Source organism: Coffea arabica, chromosome 10c (assembly GCF_036785885.1).
Source record: "Coffea arabica cultivar ET-39 chromosome 10c, Coffea Arabica ET-39 HiFi, whole genome shotgun sequence".
NCBI lineage: Eukaryota > Viridiplantae > Streptophyta > Magnoliopsida > Gentianales > Rubiaceae > Coffea > Coffea arabica.
In genome coordinates this window covers 5,183,857-5,198,298 of record NC_092329.1, presented here as the reverse complement: position 1 = coordinate 5,198,298, position 14,442 = coordinate 5,183,857, and the positions used below count along the sequence as shown (strand labels likewise).

Here is a 14,442-nt window from a genome sequence, read left to right as displayed (position 1 = left end):
TAATGAAATTGATGATTGAGATAGGAAAAAGAACTAAAGATGTGAAAATTGTCATTTTTTGTTTGTTGTCACAAAATTTTTTTATAAAATGTCAATAATTATATATGGATTTCTTTCATTGGATTAGATTTTTTATTACGATTATTATGGAGGTAGAATTTATTCTCTACTTTTGAGATATTAATAATTTTAAAACTATAAGATGGTTGTAATGACGGTTTTAGGTCAGATTAGCTTGTATTGAAAAGGTATTTAGGTATTGATATATAATTTTTGGTACAACTGATTGCCAAATAGGTTTGTGTGCGTGTTTTTTTTTTTACGTGGCAAGTATTGATATTTTCTGTAATTTAGGATTTTTTGAACAACTACTTGATTTCAGAACTTATGCTTGGATGGTTGTTAGGAATTAAGCTTGTTAATTTATGTAAAGTATGGAAGAAAATGATTGAATATACTATATTTTTCTTTCTTAATTTTGTAAAAAAAAGGGCAATTTAGGATTTTTGTGAAAAAATCTATCTTATTGGACCTACATTGTTACTAAACATTAAAAGTAGGGGAGGTATATGTAATTTTTAAAACCTGAGAAGAGCTATTTGTAATTGTTAAAAATCTCGGGGAGGTTTGTGAAATTATCCCATAAAATTAACACCAACAGCAATTAAGCTGTATAAGAAATACTCCATTGCATTTATATATTTATTATTATCCTCCATTGCATTTATATGCTTTTTCCTACCGAATCTCACTCACCTTCCCTTATATTTATTTACTTTTTTTAAAAAAAAATTAATTTTATATTTATCAAAAATATAACATCTGAAACATATTTTAACGACGAGGGCACCCGTTAAATAGATCCAAGCATCAAGGTTCCAATAGTAAAGTTCATAATTTAACACTCAAACCTTCTTTCTTTTACCATATTCTTTGCAAAATTTAAAAATCTTCCTTGAAAGAGAAGGAAAAAAAAAGGATGCTTATATTACCAGATTTCTTCTTTTTTTTTCTTCACTTTGCTAAGATGGTCTTTTAGATCAACTTGTGGGTAGATGTAGATTTTTTTTAATTATTATTTTAACTTTAACGAAATGGCGTTTTAGTTCAAGTTGCGAACCAAGTTATCGCTTTTACACAGTTGCATGTAAAAGAAGCAACCGGACGACTAGGTTGAAAACCTTCAAGATAATGCGTGAAAGTATTAGTGGGGCGCCGTGGATTGTTGATTAACTTCAATTTCATTTTCAAAGGGAAGAGAAGTCAATCTATCAATTTTTGTGCGAAGCCAGCCCTTCTAGAGAACCAAACCTTGGTCAGGGTCCTCAAGGACAAGGAGAGATAGAGATATAGAGAGAGAGAGAGAGGCTGAAACATTCTTAAAAAGGCGTGGATTACTTCTAACAAAAAGGGGATGAACCGATGGAGACAAATGTTAAAAAGGGAAAAGACAAACGAGGGAAGAGCAAAGATTTATCGCAAGGGAAGATGGTTGGGTGACGGTAGTTTTTTGTCGACAGCAGTTAAATCTATTTGAGGTTAGAATAATCAATCTATTCAGGTGGTGGGGCCGGGGGGCCAGTGAAAGCAGTAATCATTTTGCTTAAGCCTGGAAACAAAAGGCGTGAATTATTCTCTGTTCTTTTTTTTAGTGCAGGGAATTTTGAAAATAGTTAGTTTTTTGTCTTGAGGCCTCACAAGTACATCAGGTCTCTTAAATTTGCATAATATTCCTCGTGAATGTGAAAGCAACTTTTTCTGGGGGAATTTAGAATTTTAGCAGATGGGTTCTTTTAGTTAATGGAGTAGTTAACATACATATGATTCTGTTTGATTAACGCATGCTGTCTACTTCAAAAAATATAAAATAAAAATCTTGGCCGATAACAATCAATAGACAGGACCGAAATATTTTACTTTATAATTTTAACGTAAGATATTTGATGCCTTTTTTTTTTGTTTTGGCAATGGTAAATATTTGCGTGCGTTTCAAGATTTGATTTGAAACATCTTAGGTTGTGTTTGGATTGCATTTTCCGTGATTTTTCATGGAAAAATTACTGTAGCGATTTGATGTATGTGAGGGAAAAAGGTAATAGGGAAATGTGATCACAGAAAACGACGTAATTTTTCGACGGAAACCGGCAATCCAAACAAGGCCTTAATCTGGAATGAATAAAGGACGCGTTGCAGCTGCCCCATTTCTTGAAGTCTTGAGTGAACCTAACTTTTTTTGTCGTTGGGTATTGCTGGTTCGCAAGAAATTTCACTTAGTTACAAAAGACAAAAAAAAGAAAAAATTAGCATCACTAGAGATTCTTGAGTATAATATTAATTATTGTCTAATCCACGTTAGGCTAGTATAAGCCTGATTTTCAAATTCAATCCTGAAAAAAATTTGGTTGACTAAAATGTGATTTAATTAAAGTAGTAATGTATTGTTGGGAGGTTAGAGAATAATGGTGGCGTCAACGCCATTCAGGATCCAGACAACCTGTAAATCCGAGAATCACAATCATAAATGATCCACATCATCTCCCACCAAATTCTCATCTACTCAAATTATTATTATTATTAATCTAACACATCATCAGTATGATATTATAAAAGCACAGAACAGTATGAAATTCTCCTCCATAGAGCACCACTATAATACACTACTGACTCATCCATCCTGCTGTCCGTCCCTTGAATAATTATCCAAAAGTAAGAAAGTGATGTCATCAAACAGTGCAATCAAAGCATTTAATTTTATTATTATTATTTTTTTGGTGAGACGGGAAACTTGCTGTGAGAATGAAAGAAGTCAAGTGAAGCGCACAGGCAAGTCCGAGCACTTGAACCAGCCAAGTGAACAACGTTATGTTATGGCAAGTTACAAATGCATTTTTTTTTTCTGATTATCATGAAAAGTTTGAGTGTGCTCGATTTCAATCATCGTTACCGATCAGAGTATATCTCTGAATCTATAGATCGCTTACAGAAATCCTTATAAATTGCACACCAACACAGTCCTCATATTGGGACCAATTTTTGTGAGGAAGTGTTACTTTTTTATTAATTGAACCAACCTGTATTGACGTCAAGTTGAAAAACAAAACTTACAAATGGTTTTGACACGCTTGCTCCCTTCCAAATGCTAGTCACTATCTCATCCAGAGCTCAGTAATTAATTGTATCACTAATTTGATATTTTTATGTATTTGATATTTTACATTAATTATGTGTGAATTCAATTAAGCAAAGGACCTCCCCTTTCACGAAGCACGACGGTAATTTTGGCTACGACAAAAGCGCTGCTCTGCTGCAAGATGAAAAAAGAAAAGGAAGAACAAGAATCCCACCAAATAAACAAATTGGATGCTGCAAGCAAAGCAAATATTGGAAACTGAGTCATATGGGGTTAAGATAAATATTACTACTACTGTGGTAGTAGTAGGCAAGCAAAACCATCTAAACAGGAGCTTGTCCATCCCATTTTGCCTCTTCCAACCGGACAAAAGTATCCCGGAGAATGATTAGAGAAGTAAGGCATGATTGAAGATTAATCTCGGACATCGCAAAAAGTATGTAGTATTTGAGATGTCACTCAACGTCACCAATGTGTCAGCAGACAGACACCTGAATAATGGGCTTTTTACATCCACTTGTTAGGTTCTACTAGTACCTACTACCTTCCTCCTTTATGCTTATGGGCTCTCTCCCACATTACCACTGGTCCATCTCAGCTCAGGACACCAACACCTCTGCTCGACTGGTAAAGTGGTAATGACTAGTTTGGACCACCGGCAAATGAAAATTGTTTGGCAGTTCTGCGCTTTTGCCCGCCCTACAATCCAGATTAAGTTCCATTCCTCCCATTCGTTGGTTGGTTCCACTCTCCAATTGTTTTGGATCTCAAATCCAAAACAAAACGGTTATGGACTTTTCAACAGCAGGAGGACGCTGGGCAGTTGAATGAATGTCGCAGAAATGTCAATAATGTTTTGGATCGTTCGTTCTAATATATGAGATGGCAGTGCATAATATGTAGGAAGTCTTTTGTCAGTAATATGATAAAACCTGCTCATCCTTTTGAGCGTAAACAATTTGAGACTTCACTTGGATTGCTACAGACTTGTGATTTGCTGACTTGAAAAACGGGAAATGCCCAAGGCAACTTGGTCGCAGCACAAAACATCGATCCCTTGAACACCATACTCACTCCTCCAAGTTCATATTCTCCCAATTTCGCAAACCTATATATGCTTTTTTTTTCCATTCAAAACCTTTATATATATATATATCATGGCGTAATCATTGAGCGTTTTTCAGCTATACATTGATCCAAGAAAAAAAAATCCCCCAAATGAAAGGCAAAGGCGCAGAACGGGTATGATATAAGACGAAGCGCGTTCATGTTGAAGACGTGATTCAGAACCAACAAGATTCGTGCACCTGCATTTCCCGAACATTCAGCTGCTGCTATTGGAGGCAGAGAATATTCTCATCTCCCTCCTGAAATTATCTCAACTTCCACAAGGTCTCCTTCCTCTTCCCTGCGACCACCTACACAATCCCGGAATCCCCCGCCAAAAACCCATAAGCTATAAAGTTTACCATGATTAACTCCCTATGCACCTCCATTGAATTCATCCACCTAAATTCTCCACCATTCTCCCACTACAGATTCCCCAAACCCCTTTTTCTCATTCCGCAATTCGCCCCCCAAAAACCCCCAAAACCCCTCTCCCTATCCGACCCCAATTCATCTGGTAAATGGGCCAACATCAGAGCCTGTGCAGCAGCAGCAGCTGCAGCCGAGAGCGAAATCGATATGGTGAGAACCAAAGAAGGCATCTACACAGCTAAGCCTAAGAAAGTAGTGGTCTTATGGGACTTAGATAACAAGCCCCCTCGCGGGCCGCCGTACCAGGCGGCGATGGCCTTAAAAAAAGTGGCCCAGCATTTCGGCGACCTGGTTGATATCTCTGCTTACGCTAATCGACACGCTTTCATTCATTTGCCTCAATGGGTTGTTGAAGAACGCCGAGAACAACGGCGTATGGACATTCTTGAGAGGAAAGGTGTTTCTACCCCTTCTGAACCGTATATTTGCTCTGTTTGCGGGAGAAAATGTAAGACACATTTGGATTTAAAGAAGCATTTTAGGCAGTTGCATGAGAGGGAGAGGCAAAAGAAGCTGAACAGAATGAGGTCATTGAAAGGTAAGAAACGACAGCGTTTTAAAGAAAGGTTTATTGATGGCAATGAGAAGTATAATGAAGCTGCAAGGACTTTGACTTCGCCGAAAGTTGGGTATGGATTAGCCTCCGAGCTTAGTCGAGCTGGGGTGTTTGTGAAAACGGTGGAGGATAAGCCACAGGCTGCTGACTGGGCATTGAAAAGGCAAATGCAGCATTCTATGAGTAGAGGGATTGATTGGTTGCTTTTGGTTTCGGATGATTCAGATTTTTCTGAGATGTTGAGGAGGGCGAGGGCGGCCAATTTGGGGACTGTTGTCATTGGCGATGGGTACAGAGCATTAGGGAGGCAAGCGGATTTATGGGTGCCATGGAATGATGTGGAGAATGGGGAGATTAAGGAGGATGATTTGGTGTCGCGGATAAAGAGGAGGAGGGAATCTGGAGGGAGGAGGACTGGGAGGTTTTCAGTCAGTGAGTTTGACGGGGGATTAAACGGGGAGGGGAGTGTAGACAGCTTGATGGATCAGCTTGTTGGGACAACGGAATTTGATGGAATGAGAATTTCGGCATTTTCTGAAGGGGAGGAGGAAGAGGATGAGGACAGGGAAGAGGAACAGGACTGGCTGAGGGAGAATCAAAGAGGTTATGTTCAGATTGGACTAAAAAATTCTATTGATGACGAGGAAGATCCTGATGAGTACACTGAGGAGGAAGATTATGTTTTAGACAGTGAGGAGGAAGGGGTAGAAGAGGATGGTTTGCAATTCTGGTAAACTGTGCTTCTGTAAATGGTTCGGTAGTGTGATATTTTTGGCATGGCCTGATATGAGATTAACGCTGATTTGTCTGCTTCATGCTAAGTATCAATTAAGGGATAATAATGGGAACAAGAGTTAATTCCTAACTGCACATGGAATTAGCTGCTCGGATTCTTGATTTGCCAGACAATTTTGTTGAACTTATCAGGTCATTTTCTGTTCTTGCTCGGGGATATTTAACTGCATTTTCCAATGCTATGTGTTTAAGACAGGACACCAACCTTGTACATGACCGTATCCTGAAGGTTGATGCTTTTGGTAGTGTACTTTTCAAATCTTCTACCGACAATATTCCACGTACCTTGCTAGACTTGCATGATCGTTTCGTAAAGATTTAATTATTTCCCACTGCGGATATGTGATTTCAAGAAAGGTTATGCTGTGCTATCTATGAAAGAGATTTTTCTGTTCCCCCCTCTATTTGCCATCAATGAGGTGTTACTTGAAATTGATGTATTTTAGCTATTTCAAGGACTGTTCTGTGTTTTATCTTCTATTTGCCATCAATGAGGTGTTACTTGAAATTGATGTATTTCAGCTGTTTCAAGGACTGTTTCTGTGTTTTATCTTGTATGTGGCTTCAAAGATCTTATTGATGTACTTTGATCCCTCAAAATAAGTGTATTTAGGCTATACTTCAAAACCTTGGCGACTTTGCTTCTTTTATGTGACTTTTGTCTAGAAATGTATAACTGTGAGCATTTTTTCCCCCTAATGCAGATTAATCAATTGATTATCTCTAATTTTTTTAAGCCATCATTTGCAAATATGCAATAGTTTTTTTCATGAATGTTGGGAGTTTTGCAATGCATTGACTCTTCTTGTCACCTGAAATCACTGTTAGACAGGTGATTGTCATTAAATTAGTAATATTGCATTTCATCAGTCATATTAACACACTAGTTGGTTATATAACACAATGTGGTGATCCACCTACATAATATGTTCTGAAGTGGAAGTGCTATGGATTTTAACCTTGATAATTGGAAAGGTTTTGCAGTCATCTCTGCCTTTGCTCCAGGCTTCTTTGGGTGACATGTAGAGGTTGTTCAGTTTGTCTTCTTCACATAGGAGGACCTGTTCTGTTAATCCACCGGTAAAAAAGATTCTTGACATGAGGATCAGCATCGCACTGACTTGAACCACATCCTCTAGAATGAAAACAAAACAGGGGTCAGAATTTTCGGACCCCACTAATGGTATGAAAACAAGGAAAAAGATGTAAGAGATAAACAACATACTTTTGCTGGTATTGTAAGACCAAGGTACAAGAAGAAGTAACTAAGTCATTAGAGACGCATCAGGCACACAGCTAAGTCATTTTTGACAAAGCTGGTTATTATGTATATTGAATGCACGTTAACTATAATAGGGAAAAATTAAAAAGAAAAACAGAGAACAAAAGAAGGAGAAGAGAAGCACACTATATGCGTAATCTAGTAACATATCAAAAATGCATCAGCCATCTTAGGAACAATTCTACCAACTGACAAGCTTTGTTGTAAAAACTTCATTAGGCTTCAGCAAAGTATATTCTTGAATATCTAGTTCTTATGTGTTTGAATTGCCTATTACTGAAATAGCTATATATATCATTCAGGACCTCTATTGGCTTTTGAAAGGTCCAATGTCTTTTCACTTGTTGCAATATAAAAGTGTTCTGTGTCTTTGTTCAAAATAGAGCAACTATTCAACATTTTATATGGGTCTTAGCCTCTTGATCTGTACAAAGAGATTATAGTAGGAAATATCTGATCATATAGGCATTAATTTCCCGGTGCCATGCTCTGGTATGCAATCTTTTTTCCTTTTTTGTTTGAATATTTACAAAGGAAAAAATTTTTTTTGGGGAGCTTACAAAGGAAGTTATATTCGTGAATAGTTGGCTTTGGGTGCTGTGATTTGAGATTATGATTGGTGTGGTTTAATGTGCTTATTTAATTTATCTGGGGTATGCATATCGAGCTTTTGCGAGTCTGTTGGCCTCTATAAATAATTACCTATGCCTTTTTCTGGAGAAATAATGTATTAATCTCTGGAGCATCCCTTGCATTTCTTTGAAAGTGGGATTACGATGGTAATAGTGGTTCTCAACTTGCATTTTTGGCTCTCCAGTGCTATTGCAGATTTGAGTCTTACTTTAGGTCCTTGATGTTGTCTTGCTTTTCCTTTCATTCTGGGATGTTGAGGATTATAGTGTCCGTCATGTTGCAGAAATGGAGGTTTATGTGTTTCATCATTTCTCACTTCTGGTCTTATGCACGAGGTTAGTTATTCTCCCATTTGATTCTATGGCATGTTGTGGCAGACAATACTTCCTCCAGTTATATTTTAGTTCATCGGCTGTCTTAGGCCCACATTTTCTCATTGCAGGTGACGCACATTAAAATCCACCACAGTTTAAGAAAGGAACTCCTAAAAGCTACGGATAGTAGTAACAGAATCTTTTCTTTCTTTAGTTGTCTTGAACATGAAAGATTTGTTGGCACAGCTGAGGGGATGATAGTTTATGATTTTTGGTCGCTACAATGTTAGATAGGATAAAGCATAATGGATTTGTTCTCACTGGTTGGCCATTAAATTATTTGCCATGACTTGGGTTTCTCATATTCTTTATTGCGGTCCATTATAGTTTGGTGAAATATGGGTTTGTCCGAAGCCATGCTAAAACTTGAATGGCTATATGTTCGTTCATTGAGGATTTCTGTTCTATGGGTTACTAATAGCTTCAAAGAAATGCTTTTGTCAAACAGAGTAAGATTCCAACACTCTTTTGTCGGATACAGAAATTTCTATGCCAACAAAATCTTCGATGGCTAGATGCGGTTGCTTTGGTGCCAACGCAGGTCTACACGGCTGCCTTAATTCATATTCGCATTAAATATCTTACCAGTTTGGACCATTAAATTTGGAGGCTGTGTAAGTAAGGAAAGTAATTCTTTTATACCACCTCTTTGAAAAGGATGCTTCTAAAGTAACTGGCTTTTGAACTCCTTGCTTGTAGTTGCGTACCTGAATGCCGGAATTGCTTTTCTTCGGTCCAGACTACTGATTTTGAGGCCACGCTGCTGAGATTTTTTTCAATCATTTGTCTGCAGTAACAACAACAGCAGCAGCAGCAGAAGAAGAAGAAGAAGATTTGCCTATTATTTGTGTGTAATGGGATATTAATGTAATTGCACAGCCAACATGGAGTACCATACCACATCGTAAAATTGTCGAGGATGGTAGTAGGTCTCTTGTCATGTTTTAATAATGCAGCAGGTTCCTATGCTTAGAGCTTCTGTATCGACACACTTGCCATATAAGGAAGGATGCATCTTCGGCTGGTCCCCTTGTGGACTCCTGCTGATGCTGAGCATGGCCTAGTTGAAAGCATGCCCATTTGCTGCCGCTATCAAGTGCGTAAAAAGGCATAAACAGATTTTTGGAGGCCAAGAAAAGGAGGCTGACGGTTGAAAGGGCGCCATCATTCTCAATAATATTAGCAGCCTGTAGTGTAGCAGCGGCTGTGGCTGCCCATAGGCCGTAGCCTTAGAATGGACCGACCTGTCGGCAACCCCTATTTTGCTTGCTGACGCAGGTGGCCAAGCTTTCAAGCTTTATCTCTAGTCAGGCTACATCCCCAAGTTTCAGCTGTTTTTCCGTTCTTGTCACTTTGTTTTACTGGTCACGTTGTGCTATTCTCTTCTATCTCATATTGGAGAAACATGCCTCTGAAACCCAAAAAAAAAAAAAAAAAAAAAAAAAAGGAGGAGGAAAATTCAATAGTGGCGTGATCGGTATAAATTGGTTCAGCACAACATCTCATCCTACCAACAAAACCTGACCAAACACAAAATTGCCGACTTAAAAATTAGGTTTTGGAAAAATTGAAGTCGTAAGACCACTAGAATAGAATAGAAATCGAACGGAATAGATGATTCTCACATCTTCAATTTCCAGTTTCTTGATTTGTTTATTGCGTGGACGGAAAGTCGTATATTCTCAATTCTCAACACACTACTGAAATTTCAATAGTCATCCACCACCGACCTACTTTTACCGTTTCTCCCTCGTCTCACCTCATGTCATCCATCATGTTTGTTTTCTGAATAAATTTCACAAAGTATAAAGTATAAACCACAAACTAATATGAATTTGTGAACCCTTTCTAACCTATACTCCTCTTAAGAGAATACGAAAAACCCAAAAAAAAAAAAAAAAATTTGTAAACCACTGTCAACATGCTGTAATCATCATCATGATCACTTGGACAAACCCCACAATTTTTTCTCAAACCAAGTTCATTGTTCCTTATACCATATAGAAGTGTGTACACACCCAAATACATACATATATGTATATGTATATGTATACGCACACCCTTTCTTGATAACATAATTCTACTCTTATACGAGTATTATTGGTAATGTTGACAAAATGAAACCAGAGGGTTACGTCATACGTGATTTGAGCTTGCGTAGTAGAAGCGGAACCCAGCCCCATCCACGTCGGCAGATAGCAAAAAGCTTCCCCCCGCTTCTACGTGGAGTAGGAAAGAAAGCAACGTAGGCCCCATACCATACAAAATCGCCCACGGTTGTGGATGACTATCATTCTGGAGAATCTAGACTTATGTTTAAGCAACATTGCACTCCCCTTGTACACAATATCATAACTGCAGCGAACGAAGATCACTCTAGACTATGTTAGGAAAGAAATAAATCCACGCATCTTGATCCTAAATCGATGAAAGGAGAGGAAAAATAGAAAATAGGTAACGAGTGGAGATCATGCAAAGGTGATCTGTGTCTTGACAACTATCATGACATGCAAATTAAATCATTTAAAAGATTGATGAGTCACGAACTGACTATAAAAAGGTTGAGCAGATTTCAATTTGACATGTTATCATGAGATCTCGATCTTGAGGTCTCAACGTGAAAAATTGTGCAAAGGTAAATAAAAGTAGTAGGTCGCCAAGGAAGAGAGGTAATGGTGATTTCGGAACCTCTATCTAAAAACTACTTTCTTTGTTGGAACTTTTCTTACTTATAATCATCAGAATTGATTCCGAGGAGATAGCCTAGCCTTCTACAGATTTTTCATCTCAAACAAATTCAAAGAGGTTCGATTATACGAGCAGGTGCAAGGTTTTACTTTTCCAATCGACGAACTTAAGTGTACATTGTCCAAGAAAAAGATGCATTTGTAAAATTGTATTCCAAATAAAAGTCATAACCCCAAGATTTTATGCGAGAAGAACACATTTTTGCCGCTTTGGTTTCCTTAAGGCCTTGTTAGCCAGTTTAGCATGGGGAAAATTGTTTAAAACGTTCTCACATTTTTTTTAAATAAATTTTTTCGTTCTTCACTTTTAAAATGCTGACTTTATGTTCTTTGCAAAATTAAGTCAGGCTAAATTTGATCCTAACTTAGGTTTTCGATTACATTTTAATCTGAATTCATCACATGACCCACATGTGATTATTTTTTTTTTAGGTGTAAAAAGATCAAGCGTCATGTTTTTAGGGGTAAAAATAGTTGTGGATAAGGTAATTTGATTAATTGCACATTTGTTAGGGACAAAAATGAACGTAGGTCGAGTAATAAGTTTAAATACAAACGGGATCTGACCTTTTTGAACCTATAAACATTATCACGTGTACATCACATGGTTGTATTTAGACTAAAAAGTAGTAAAAAACTTAGGGTGAGATCATATTTGACCTACTTAATTTTATAAGAGATGTAAAATAACATTTTAAAAGTGAAAGATAAAAAATTCATTTGTCGAAATATGAGAAATGTTTGAACGATTTTCCTAGAGTTAAAGGAAAAGAAAAGAAAGAGCAAGTTATGAGGAAAAAGGACAAAAGAGAAATGATTTTCTATATCTTTTTTTTTTCTGAGTTTTTTGAGAGTTTAACATATAAAAAACTAAAATGTTGTAATATGTTTTTACATGTTTGCCCCTTCGGTTGAGAAGATTTGACTTTTTAAAGGACAATAGTTAGGAATAAGGTGCAAGTAAATTGAGTCGAGTTCAAGCACTGTATTATTAGAGTGCAACTCAACCTAAAATACTTGAACTCTAGTTTGAAGTCAAACTATTTGAGCTCTTAAAACTTTAGTTTTAGCTCGAGTTAGATTAGATTACAAGTTATTCGTGCTCAAATTGGATCTAGCTCTACAATCGAGTTCAACTGATATAAATTAATATTTATACACTTTTAAACAAGGACATGATAGACATTTTACACTAATAAATATGAAGAATTCAAAAAAAATATACAAATTTAAAGTTTGATTGAGTTCAATTAAGTTCAATAAACTTGAATGATAAGTTTGGAACTCAAATTCTCAAACCATTCGAGCTGCTCACACTTTAATTTTGACTGCATAAACTCGTAAATAAGTCGGATTCAACTTCTGAGAGCTATATAGTTACATGGAAATATTCACTTATTGCCTTCCCTATCCTTTTCTTTACTTCCCATTCATTGTAAGAAGACACCTTCACTGTTTGGAGCGATTTGGCATCCCTCCATTTCCATTTTTTTCCCTCTAGGTTCGCCTCTCAAATGAGATAACGGATGCAACTTTCTCCCTAAATCAATTTTCAGCTCTCCAAATCTTCACCTTTCAAACGAAGCGTAGAGAATTAAAGAAAATCTAAAAGGAGAAAAAAAAAAAGGCTCTTGCATGAGGGAGGGAGAGGCGACCCTAAAATAAGGAAAAAAATAAAAAAAAAAGGGAAGGAAGTGAATGAAGCGATGGACTATGTCGGCCAAATTTGTACTTATCTTTAAGGAAGATCAATCAACGTGGCGGCCGAGCCCAGACGACAGACTAGCAGCCAAGTAAGAAATCCCCCTCTCTAATGCGTGCTGTTGATGCACTCCTTCCCCTCCTTTCCTCCTCAATCATAACTCATCATTCCTGCTTTCTTCCATTCATGATTCGCCAGTCGCCACCCCCTGAATTCATTTCTCTGTCCACGTATATATATGTATAAAAGCTCTATACAATATATATTTCATCATACTTATAATAACTGTGTCTGTATTCTCTCCCACCTCCATATAAATATGATTGGCCCTCCTAAGGCAAGCTTTTTCCTTGGACAGTTGTTATCTACCTAAAACAGAATCTTCTCCTCAATTCTTCTTTCTTTCTTTCTTTCTTTCTTTCTTTCTTTTCGGGTGAGCAGGTCACCCACAGACTGATAGCTGATTTCTTCAAGAACAAAAGAAGAAAAAGAAAAAAAAAAAGGGTTCTTTTTCTTCTTTCGTTTTTACCTATCGGGTGATATGGAAGGAGGGTGTTGTTCAAGCACAGAGAAAAGAAAGGAAAGGGAAAATCATCACCAACAGGAGAAACCCTACAGAGGAATAAGGATGAGAAAGTGGGGTAAATGGGTGGCTGAGATTAGGGAGCCTAACAAGAGGTCCAGAATATGGCTTGGCTCCTACTCTTCTCCGGTGGCAGCGGCGCGGGCTTACGACACCGCCGTCTTCTACCTTAGAGGCCCTTCGGCGAGGCTTAACTTCCCTGAATGCATAGTTGAAGATGATGAGCTGCATGACTTGTCTGCGGCTGCTATTAGAAAGAGAGCTACTGAGGTCGGAGCCAGAGTTGATGCGCTTCAACAAACTGCAGTGCATGCTTCTTCGACAAAATCCAATTCTACTCCTCCTCGCCTGGAGAAGCCTGACTTGAATGAATATCCTAGCCCGGAAACTTCTGACGACAACTGAAAAACGATGTCGAGGACAACTACTTTGATGGCTTTTCTGTTTTCTTGGCGACAAGCAAGATGATCAGGAACTAGAGATGACCTCCGAAGGGAGACATAGAGCTGTAACGGGGCGAAAAGACGATGGACTAAAAGAGAGTATGCTATATTCTTGGAGGGTAGTGCGTGTAACTTATGATTTCGCGGCTGTTAGTGAAAAGATTTCTCATTGGAATCGATGTTTTGAGATGTATAATCCAAAGGGATTATATGTTGCTTAAATTCTATTACATATAGTTGTGAAATTTTATGAGGATTAAAGATGATAAACCATCTATATAGCCTAATTAAGTCCTGAATGAATCATTTACTAATTAATTCCCTCTCTGATGAAGTTCGATTTTCGTTGTTTATTTGATCTGGGAGGTGGATCGCTTACTTACTTTTTTTTTTTTTTTAATATATATATATATAAATTCAGGACACCTGGTTCTTGAATTCTTTGACAGTTTTCATGATTTTTTGTACTGTTTCATTGAAAGTTTTTTGTATGAGGCTTGGGTGATAATATTGGAAATTAAGGAGGTGCCGAGGATGGAGACCATCGGAATAATGAGATGATAAAGGAACAGCAGCTATGGCCTACATTCAGTTGCCATACGAAAGAAAAGATAAGAAGAAGATAAGGGTACAAGCTTGGCGTCCCAAGCGCTACCTG

At 37.5% G+C, this 14,442-nt stretch overlaps 2 protein-coding genes across 21 annotated transcripts; both read left to right on the top strand.

Annotated features, from left to right (window-relative positions):
• Nucleotides 1–3,696: 3,696 nt before the first annotated feature.
• On the top strand, nt 3,697–9,702 carry LOC113714631 (uncharacterized). Of its 20 annotated transcripts, none has more exons than XM_072069161.1 (4): nt 3,697–6,152; nt 8,219–8,270; nt 8,791–8,923; nt 9,009–9,702. In XM_072069161.1, exon 1 carries the CDS (start codon nt 4,601–4,603, stop codon nt 5,957–5,959), a length of 1,359 nt encoding a protein of 452 aa, XP_071925262.1. In that variant the 5' UTR covers nt 3,697–4,600; the 3' UTR covers nt 5,960–6,152; nt 8,219–8,270; nt 8,791–8,923; nt 9,009–9,702. The 20 variants fall into 20 exon arrangements, with proteins under 20 accessions (XP_071925262.1, XP_027094385.1, XP_071925259.1 ...); XM_027238584.2 differs by having other exon boundaries at nt 8,378–8,923; XM_072069158.1 differs by having other exon boundaries at nt 3,697–7,794.
• Nucleotides 9,703–12,285: 2,583 nt separating this feature from the next.
• LOC113713615 (ethylene-responsive transcription factor ERF011-like) lies at nt 12,286–14,102 on the top strand. The gene has a single exon (XM_027237373.2). The coding sequence runs from the start codon at nt 13,300–13,302 to the stop codon at nt 13,744–13,746; it is 447 nt and encodes a 148-aa protein (XP_027093174.1). The 5' UTR covers nt 12,286–13,299; the 3' UTR covers nt 13,747–14,102.
• The last annotated feature ends 340 nt before the right edge of the window (nt 14,103–14,442 follow it).

Excerpts from the sequence above, each read along its gene's own strand:
- LOC113714631 (XM_072069164.1), top strand. The coding sequence starts at position 4,601 with ATGATTAACTCCCTATGCACCTCCATTGAATTCATCCACCTAAATTCT.
- LOC113713615 (XM_027237373.2), top strand. The coding sequence starts at position 13,300 with ATGGAAGGAGGGTGTTGTTCAAGCACAGAGAAAAGAAAGGAAAGGGAA.